A 10467-nucleotide genomic window follows, 5' to 3' on the forward strand; every position below is an offset into this window, starting at 1 on the left:
CAGGTCATGCTCAGAGTGTGGTTATCTTACTCACATGTGTCACCACATTAGTTATGAAGTGCACGCCTCTCTCCCCTCTGGTTTAAAGGACAGGAAGGTTTGTGGTGAACAATAAGGAGGCTTGCATGGTCAGTGATGACTCTACCTTATCATACATTCCCACTGCTTGGATTTAGACAGCTCAATAGCAACCTGGAGCTTGAACACTTAAAAGAACTGATGTTTTCTCACCCAGCAATACCTTTGCAGAAATCCTCCATTTTATGTCCAGACAATGTGATCTCTGTAGCTTTCTGTCACAGGAACACCACATGAGCACACCTCAGCTGTCTGAGCAGCTGTTGCCATGAATGACGCCATCTGTGAACACACTCTGCCCCCGGAGCTCCTGACGGGAGTGTGAGAAAACACATTGTCCCTGAGACACACACACATCATGTGCGTCCTGCGTGTACGGCCTTAGCCTAGATAGAGCGGAACAGGATCGCTTTCTGCCAGGGTCCGGGGATTAATACCTCCTGTGTGACCCAGACATGGTTTAGAAAAAGAATCTCTTGAGCGAAGTTTACAGTCTGTGCTGCCAGCAGTCTGTATTAGCACGACGATGCAAAAGAGGCCGGGTTAGCCTAGGTGAGGTATAACTGGATAATGCTGGAGCTCCGGACGAGTGGCTCCTACACTATTCTTATCCTGACTGAAATTAGTTCGACAGTGTTCACTCTTAAGTATCTTGTGCTGATTCATTGTGAACTTCATCTTCTTACAACAGCTTTATTTGTTTGTCATACACTATGCTAGGGTGTAATGAACCTGATGACTCCATTTACATTTACCTGTCTGGCCTGACAGGTTTATCTACATAGGAAAGCTCTTAAAGTGTGACATGCTGTTGGAAACAAACAGTTGAAATAGCCAAATTCATTCTTCTAAAACACAATAAAACTCCAACATTGCTGAGAAATGGAGTGCTGTGGAAGTCAACACACAATGAGGCGTGGTAATGTCTCTCTGTACAGTTTTATTTACATGATACTATTCTGTCGTAATGCTGGATAGCAAGATTATATGTAATACATAAATATCAACACAGTTTGTTGTTTTTTCATTTTTTGTACAAATTTGCATATAACTAAGAATCAGAAAGGAAAAACTCAAACGGATACATACAGTTATCTTTTAAATGAAAAACACATCCTTACAGGGGAGAAAAAAAGGGGGGATTAACACAAGTCACAAACATACATGGTTTTCAATGTGTCAGGCAGCCATGAAAACACACTTTTGCACAGGTATGTGCATGCGCACGCACACAAATACACACACGCACACTTTTCTCTACGGTGCTCTATAGCAGACACACGGACCAATAGCTGTTAGACAGATGAGAAGTTACATCTAATCTTGGTATCTATTATTTTTCATAAATCTAGCTCTGGCATGCTCCTGTAGTTCTGTAAACATGTGCTGATAAACCAAGTAGCTCCACAGACAAAAAGGGTTGGGGGAACAACACACCCACCTACCCACACACACACACACACACACACACGCACGCACGCACGCACGCACGCACACACGGCTCACATGAACGTTCTGTTAGCGCATTTTAAAAAAGAAAACAGAAAAGAAAATCATGGTTCACATACCCTAATTCCACAAATGCACTGAATACATGCGCTAACATCAGTACAATATCAATGGAAGAGAAAAAAAGCTAATACAACATAACAGATAATTGTCTCTCAGCAAATAAAATGTCTGAAACCCTAAGTTGAGTGATGCCAAATATTTCTGAAACACTAATGTAGATGAAGAGTAACTCATGCATTTATCCCATTCATTCATGCCCCTACAATATTGTAGCCTAAAGTCACCTACCAGGCCTGCCAGGGAAGGGTGCCGTCCTTCCTCCCAGGCCACACATTGGTACACACAGCCCTGCGCCAGACGTCTGAGATTACAATCTGAACTCAGACCAGTTGGGGGGGGGACTCCTTTACCCACTTATATCCATTGAAAATGTTTAGACTCAGTGAAACGTGGAGTAGTTTGTTTGTCCCTGTCTAGCATGATACCTCCAGCCATAATGGAAACAGCCTCGTCACAATCAAACCGATCAGAGTCAACGCGGACTTGCTGATCACAGGGTCACTGAGGCCGACTATCAAGATGATCCATTGTTCCGCTGGGGTCAAAGCTGATGAAAACAAAGTAAAAAGGGAAGACAACAAAGCTTAACACAGCAGCTGTGAGGTAGGTAAAGCTAGGAAAGACAGAGACAAAGTAACAAAGCCCCTTGTGCACAGTGGGGGACAGTTGTACGGTTCTCCAAACGTTGGCTGACTCCAGTAGCGACGAAGCACGGAACAGAAAGTTCAATGGTTGAGGGACACAACTTACTGTGTAGTCTGAATGCTTTGAAAAACCTGCCAGTGTCTGACACATGACAGGGTCTGAGTAAAATGGCTGTCTATGGTTTGGCACAAAATGGCGCCTGGTTTTGGGTGAGAGGAGCACAGCATATCCTCCTGGACAGTTAGCCTGGGCTGCTTTTAATAAGACAATACATATTCTTTAAAAAAAAAAGGACTCAACAGCGGCAAAATCACACCACAGAAAATAGGATAAAACAAACTAATGAATTAATCAAAAAAGGAGAAAAGTGATCATTCATGCATCTCCCTCAGACAGGATCTTTTCTTTTTTTTCTTCTTTTTTTCCCATTATTTTCTTGAGGTTGTAATTTTGTAAATCAAGTCCTTTTAATCCTCACTTAGCCATTCATGCCAGTGCTCATTTCAAAGGTTCACACTCATACTCCAGTCTTTTGTCAAGGGTGTTGTCATCGTTGCTGTCACTCCTGATTTTTTTCAAATCTATATTCTCTGGATCTTGTCAGCCACCACAACAGGATTTTCTTTACGGATCTTGGCGGCAGCCTCGGCCTTGTAATCATAGGGGCAGTTGTGCTTGTCGGAGTACCGGTGGATGCCACAGAACAGGTTGCCACAGCGACAGTCGAACCCTGGAAGCACAAAGGTGAGGGGTTAAAGCTAGAACAAGAGAGGTGCTAAGAAAACTCTCTGACCAGTAAAACAGTCATCACTGACAAGAATAATGTATGTTGCATCAGATACCCCTGCCTGCCCCACTGCTCACCTGTGAGGCCCACCCTTTTGCGGCACATGAAGCACCTGTTCTTCTTGGGTTTGGGGGTGTCACCTTTGCCTTCTTCACTGCTGGAAGAAGCTACAGGAGTAGGGCTAGAAGCAGCAGGCTGGCTTACAACTGCACATAAAAGAAAGACGACAGGGGGAAAAAATGCACATTAGTCATGCTAGGTTTAATTTGCCATTAGCTGATATTTTTAATTTGCAAGAGGAGCAGATTAATGAGTTTTGTGCATAGTTCTATAAAACATGCAAACACACTGGCAACTGAAATTATGTACTTTTGTCCCAAATGATGGTAATTAGAGTGTTCCTTATCTCTAAATTGCCCTCTCTTGTTCTTGGCAGAAAATAGTGCATTACTCTAAGAAAGCCTCTGGCAGGCTGCATCAAATCTGAGAATGCCCTCCGGTGTAGAGGTATTTTTAAACAGGTTTATTTTTAGGCAGCCTCTCTTTCTTGGAGGCTGTAAGTAAAACCAACAGTTGGGTTTAAGGTATGCAGTGAAGCATCAAAAATAAACTGAGGCTACAGTGGGTCCTATGGGACGATGTTTGCCTTAAGAAGTCACCTGCGTGTGTCTGATGAATTCTGGTTTATGTCTGCGAGCCTGTCTGTTACTTCAAGTCTGTTTATGTGTGTCTGTGAGTTTTACCAGGCTCTAAGGGTTCTGGCTTGTCCTCTCTCGAGATGCTCATCTCTGTCATTTGTTGAGTCACAGGAAGAGATCCTTGAACAGTTCTGAAAGTTTACATAAAGGGAGGAAAGAAAAGGGATGAGCAGGAGAAACCAGCAGTTCACACATTCTCCATTTTAAAGAACAACCCTGAACAGACAAACACATCCAATACTGACCTAGACATGTCTGGTGAAGAGGCAGGGGAGGCATCAACCTTGGCTAGACTGGCTTCTAGTCTCTGGATGGCTGAGGCCTCTGAGGTAGGACTAGCAGCTGAGCCTGGGTGAGAACAGAATGAACTCCATCAGACAAAACTCAAGCAGAAAACAGTAATGTTTGAAATCACAGGTGAAGTCAGAGAAAAATGGCTATTTTCAAGAACTGCCCTGTATTGATTTCAGGATTAAAATATATCAAATTCACCTCATCTACCCGAAATTAACAATTTTTTATAATAAGAAGAATTTCTTCAGTAGACTTTGGAATGTAGAACTACCACAACATTTTCCAGTTCTCAAGGCTGAATCCATGATCATCTCTCTCTTCTTTTCTACTGTGTTTGTATTGTTTGAAAAACAAGTTCTAACAGGTCACCATTGGGAGAGAAACTTCACTGTTTGACCTTAGAAATGTCTCAAGGAGTGAACACCCCCCCCCAAACCTTAAACAGTGTCATGAAGAAAAACAGCTGTCTTTCATTACACAGAGTGGAAAAACAGAAAGGGAGGGCAGGGGGGAGGAGAGCTGGGAAAACACACAGACTGGTCTCGTACTTGTCGCCCCATTGTTTCAAAACAATGTCTACACTTCCTCGAGTACCTCCTTATCTCTAGCTGTAAATATATAGATTGACTATATAGATTGAACAACTTTTATCTGTGTACATCATAAACACAAGGCTTCTGAGATCAACCTGGACTGTACAATATCTGGGTATGTTTGTGTATTGTTGTGTGTTGTCTTACCCATAGGGCTGAGGGGGCTCATGCGGTCACTGCTCTGCTGCCGTGTCAGGTGTTCCTTGTAACATACGGAGCACATGCCATTGGTTCTTGGGTTGCCATAGAAACCGCAACCTGTGGCACAAAGCATGGGCACCGGGCTCTGGTTTGTCTCTTGGGCCATTGCTAATGGAATGAGAGAGACAGAGAGAATGCTTATTAGACAGACACACAGAGGAAGTCTTTTTTTCTGCATAACCATCTGAATGTGAAATAAAACTGAAAGCTGAAATGTTTTCCATCACAGGACATATTTCCCCCATGTAGACAATCTGGTTTCAAAGAAACTTGTTGCAGTGTCATCCGGGCTGAATGATAACAGGAGAGTCATATTATGAAAATTTGAGAACAACATGCCTGTCTGTTTTGACTCGCCCTTTAGCATGAATACGATAATGAAGGCTTCTCCACAGGAAGCCCAGAGAACAAACAACCCTCACTGTGTTCTGTTCAGCACCTTTGGCAGAAGCTGGACTCTGTTCTGTCCCACAGCTTTGTTCACTGTTGTGTTCCCCTTCCCTCCCTCCGTCTCTGTCACGCCTTCCCCCCTTTTCAAAGTCCGTAGAACAGTTGGTAAGGCCCCTCCTAACATCTGACCCATCTTTTATTTTCATATCTATACACTGCTAAAGTAAAAACTTTATGTCTCTCTTATCTGTTCTCCTTCCTCATACCTAATTATAGCTATACAGTTATTCCTTCATAACTAAAGGTGATTGTGTTATATGTGAAAGAAAGTAATTGCAATTGAACAATGAGACTCTAGATTGCCCTGAAACCTTAGGACAGCTAATCCAATGTCATTATGTGTCAAGATTATCATGACTAAAACAATTATTGACAAACACTTAAACTCCCTCATCAGGCTATTCACTTCCTCTATCCAGACAAAAAATGACACTGACTCACAAGCAGTATCTCAGCCACAAAAGAACAAAAACAACCGTGATAAAATAATATTCTGTCCATGCCATAAAGACACAAGATAATGAATGGGAGTGAGCAAAGTAGGTCGACAGTTTCAGTAAGTATTCCCCTCCCCTCCCTTCCCTGTGGCTCTTGCCACAAAAGGCATTTCAAAACTTCCCGAGTCATTTCTCCCCACACATACGCCCAGAAAACAAGCGTGTATGTGCGTAACTTGGCGAAACGTGTAGCCCTATGACGTTGTCGCCCTGTTCTGCTGCAAAGCAATACAGCAGGAAGTTGCGTAATGGGAGACGCTGCCTTTGAGGCAACAGATCACAAACACCTTGTTTGAATGAACAAACAGACAGGCAGGAAGGCCTAGATTAGTTGGGTAAGAGGCATCCTGTCTGCCAGTCCTGCCCTGGCTGTTTTACAAATCATCTGATCAACTGATACCAGACTCAAAAAAGAAAAAAAAAAAAACCAAAAACACAGCCAGCATCTATCTACTGTTCATGGCAACAGTATCATATTTCCCTTGTAAACAACCTTTGGCCCTGTTGTGCTGTAACATGGCAGCTGCTTGTTTGTCTGTATTCCAGTCACGGACACAAACAGGGCAGGCGAGCTTAATGTTCCAGCAGAGGCTGGCAGTTGTCTCAGAACGTCCTGTCAGTTCACTCGAGGTGTCCCAACCTCACCAACGCACTAACAAGTGCTATTTAATCTTAAGCCCCCCCGCCCGCAAAAAACCCTCCTTCCCCCTCTCTTTCTTTACCCCTGTATGCTATCACTGCTGTGTCAACAAAGGGTTTCCTTGGAAAAGCCCACAAAGACCTTCTCTCCCTTTGCGTCACGTGTTCAACTGCTGACTGCTGAAAAATACCACACATGAGGTCTGAGCTAGGAGTTGGTAAGTACCGTGTAGTTTGAAAAGAATTTTTCTTAACAAGTGATCATCAGGATCATTCCCTTTAAACCTAACAACACCAGTTTCTTATGTAGATAGCTATACCTGGACAGTAGGATTTGAGCTATGCATCTAGACCTCATGTTCTTGGACAAAGTCGCTTGAGCTAAAACTGTTCCTCAGATGGAAGGATATCAATTAAAACTCCACCACATCTGACAACTAAAAGGAAATGAAAGGTACAACGAAGAACACGACATGGTCCACAGCAGCAAACAGAGTAACCGTGACTGTTAACTTTCTGACACAAAGGAACAATGGACAGTGTGGCTCAGCTGTCAGGTTTGGCCCCAGCTGTCAGACAAACAGCGAGCTTGATAACCTAACCTTTACCAAGACCCCTCACGAACAGGGACAGCGTAGAAGGTAAAATCACTCTGGCTGCCCACGTTCAAATCCGCCCAGCCTTCAACCTGACACGAATACACTGCATACTTGAGGAGTTTTAAATGTTTAATGATCAAAGGAGGTCTTCAGACAGAAAAGGGCACGCATACTGTTCATTAAATATAACATATGTTTGTTTATGCTGTCGTTATCACCAACTGGAGATCATCATTCACTGACCTTCATTAATTAATAAGTAGTGACATTACTGCTGGTGAGCAAAACAACATGTAATATTTCCTGACACTGGCAGTAAGCTGAAACAGTCAGAATATACCATTTATAGGGTGTTGTGTATTGTAAAATACATCCGACAGGGCAAGCCAGGGGCTTTCCAGCACAGACGAGATTACCAGTCACATTCATTCACCACCAACTTCCTTTCACAAAAATCCAAACACTCACAGCAAAGAAATGTGAAAACTGGTCTGACTCGAAATTGTGCCATTTGGTTTCTATGCGATGTGGCAGCTGGACGCACTTTGAAAGACAAAGGTGTGATAATCTACCAAACAAAAGGGGAAGACTGTGCTCCTGTATCAGCCGCAAGCTTAGCTCATGTTTCAGGGCCCTGCTGAGGTGAAAACTACTGAGTCACACTGAAGGACAGAACAGAAAAAGCCCACTGTTGTTTTTGTTACAAAATTAATCTCTTAAAAAGGGACACAGTGTTGCAAATAATCATCGGAGGTCGACAGTAAGGCAACGACTCTCGTGTTTTCTGAAATAACCCACAGTCTAGACATTGTGGTCTCTACTCCCTTTGTTTCTTCTTTCTCCCTTTGTCTGCAATCTCTCTGCTTCCTGTTTAGACATCGTTTTGTAGCTCCCTTTTCTCGCAGCATTTCTACTGATAACCATTTTTCTACGTGTTTTCACGAAGCTATGAGAACAACCTCGATTATATAATCACACTTAAGTACTTAGAAACGACTTGGTGGTGCCACATAGCTCTTAAACAGCGAACAAACCTCGTTTTCTCCAAAGCTGAAACTACTGCGAACACTGGGCAAAAGCTGTACTGGCACATCATTTAATATTTAGGTAAATGCTCTGTGGAAAACTCTCTCGCTCTACTTGTCTACTGAGCTTATGAATTTTCTATTTCTAGACAGGAATTAGCTGGCTTTCGTTCCCCATCCCCCAGCTAGAGGCAAATAGAAAAACAGAGACAGTAACCAGCAATAGCTAGCTCCCTCCCTTGTTTTTCCCCTCAACCAGACGGAGTCACGTTCGAGTGCTTGTGATATTTCCATTAAGGAGGAGGAGATGGTGGTGGTGGTCTTAGTGGTGTCAACTTCAACGAGCAAAAGACCAACAAAAAAGGACAAAAAACAGAGAGACAGCTTGTTTACCACACAAAACCATCACGCACACACCACCTGACCTTTCAATCCACCGTTAAAGGTCGCCATGACCGACCATCAGCTTAGTTTAAACACCCCTCTTTTCGTTGTTTACCTCGACAAACTGAGCTCACTTCAATATTCATCCTTGTTGTTACGAAAAAACAAAACAATAATCCAAGATCATCACCTGCTAAAAATCGATGAAGTTTCTCGCGAGACGACAGAGAAAAGTGGCCGTTTGTCTTGGCAGAAGAAAAAAGGTCGAGGGTTTCAGGGTCCTGGTAGCGTCCTTTTTCTCTGTCCGGTTGTGTTTCTGTGGCGCTGCCCTCCGCGTCAGACAGGTTTAAGATGGGTTTAGCTATCCCTTCCTCGCCCTCCTGTCTCTCTTTCTTTCTCTCTCCGTCTCCCGTTCCTTCTGGATGGATGTTTGTTTCCTTCTTTAGTAAGAGGGATGGCGGATGATGTCACGGGTAAAACAACGTGTCGCCATTGGCTGCCCGCGGAGCCCCCGAGCGCTGTGTACAGTTCTGCGAGACGGGAGGGGAGGGGAGAGCGGAGGGGGCAGTCAGGTGTGCGCATGCGCGTGCGTGTAGCCAAGGTTGCGTTATTACACATCTATTCGTCATCCTCCTACAAGGACACGAATCTTTTTTATTGAGTAATCCACCTAGATGAATGGATATATTGATAATTGTGCTGACATGACTGTTTCTTTTTAAAAAGAAGCATGATTAAGAAGTTAATCTGAAGGGGACTCCTTCTTGTGCAAGATCCTGTGTCTGTGAGAGGGCACTATTTTGTTGGCAAGAACAGCCTCGCCCCTCCTTCCACACAGTATGCTTTGGCTACTTCTGTCAGGGGAACAAAACAAGCCCAGATTTATTACTAGAAAGATATACAAGCTTGTTTGTCAGGGGAGAGCTCTGAGTGACACAAGACTGCCCCCCCCACACACACACACACTTGTTGTGTTGACATTGAGAGTGTAAACATGTACCAATACCAGGGCCAGAATCACACATTACCAATACTTTTTAAATTAAAATGGTTAATGTACCATGATATGGTCCAGGACCACGTGTCATGACTTATAATGTGAATCTCTACATTGTCATTAGTATTCAGTGACTTTTCAAACTTAAAGGTGCTATATGTAAGTTTTTGCAGTCGCTACACAGCTAACAACAGCTATTTATTTACAAGACTAGAAGAAATGTGACAAGTTCAGCATCAAATTTCATTTCTGTACTCACCAAGAGCTGTCTCAAGCTGTGGAAAGCAACACTAATGTTAACTTTTGTTTTGGTTCTATTGCTATTGCTTATTTTCTTCTGCTGAGGTTTTTAGCTAACCCGCTAACCCTGGCCTGTCCAATTTACTCCCAGTCCAACATGAAAGGATGAATAAGTAGCACTACCTAGAGGGCATATTCTAACCCTTTTGTTTTGTAAAATAAATAAAATGCATGTTGAAACTAAATTTATGTATTAATTTACTGGTAAATAAAACCTTTAATTAATCATATCAAATATGTTTATTATAAGAATTCATGAGTGTTTATGTGCCCAAAATGTGATCTATTGTAACCCAGATCATTTAGCATAGATACTTAGAAAAGACCTTGAGTTGGTAGTATCAATATTTAAGGTATATTCACCATTTACATTGTGCATTATTTAGCCCCAACCCCAACCCTTTAGATTAAAATGAATTTGAAAATAATTCTAACCCTAATCCAAACAAAACAAAACCTTAACCCTCAAACAGCTCTTTGAAAAAAAGGCCAAAATGACCTCAATCTCAATCCTCCTCACAGAGATAGGAATACAGTTCAAGAGCACACAGGCGCACTTGTTTTGATGTTCAGAGTGCAAATATGTCTTGGGGGAGGATACAAAAGATAAGAGCCCAGCGGCACCCATAGAGATCAGGATATTTTAAGGATGTATTGTTTCGGGGGTTTTAAACAACCTGAGGAGGAGATTTAAAGCTGGATTTTGGT

At 42.7% G+C, this 10467-nt stretch overlaps 1 protein-coding gene across 1 annotated transcript; it reads right to left on the reverse strand.

Annotated features, from left to right (window-relative positions):
- Positions 1-998: 998 nt before the first annotated feature.
- On the reverse strand, positions 999-8897 carry zfand5a (zinc finger, AN1-type domain 5a). The gene is made up of 6 exons (XM_018669382.2): positions 8653-8897; positions 4815-4976; positions 4026-4128; positions 3826-3911; positions 3160-3288; positions 999-3025 (listed from the first exon to the last, which is right to left on the reverse strand). Exons 2-6 carry the CDS (start codon positions 4972-4974, stop codon positions 2877-2879), a joined length of 627 nt encoding a protein of 208 aa, XP_018524898.1. The 5' UTR covers positions 4975-4976; positions 8653-8897; the 3' UTR covers positions 999-2876.
- Between the last annotated feature and the right edge of the window lie 1570 nt (positions 8898-10467).

The sequence above is a fragment of the Lates calcarifer genome, linkage group LG13, assembly GCF_001640805.2.
Source record: "Lates calcarifer isolate ASB-BC8 linkage group LG13, TLL_Latcal_v3, whole genome shotgun sequence".
Classification (NCBI taxonomy): domain Eukaryota; kingdom Metazoa; phylum Chordata; class Actinopteri; family Centropomidae; genus Lates; species Lates calcarifer.

Coding starts and splice junctions, on each gene's coding strand:
- zfand5a (XM_018669382.2), bottom strand. CDS start 4,974: ATGGCCCAAGAGACAAACCAGAGCCCGGTGCCCATGCTTTGTGCCACA. Junction 3,912..4,025: donor TCTTCACCAGACATGTCTAG/GTCAGTATTGGA, acceptor GTAAACTTTCAG/AACTGTTCAAGGATCTCTTC. Junction 3,026..3,159: donor CAAAAGGGTGGGCCTCACAG/GTGAGCAGTGGG, acceptor TTGTGCTTCCAG/GGTTCGACTGTCGCTGTGGC.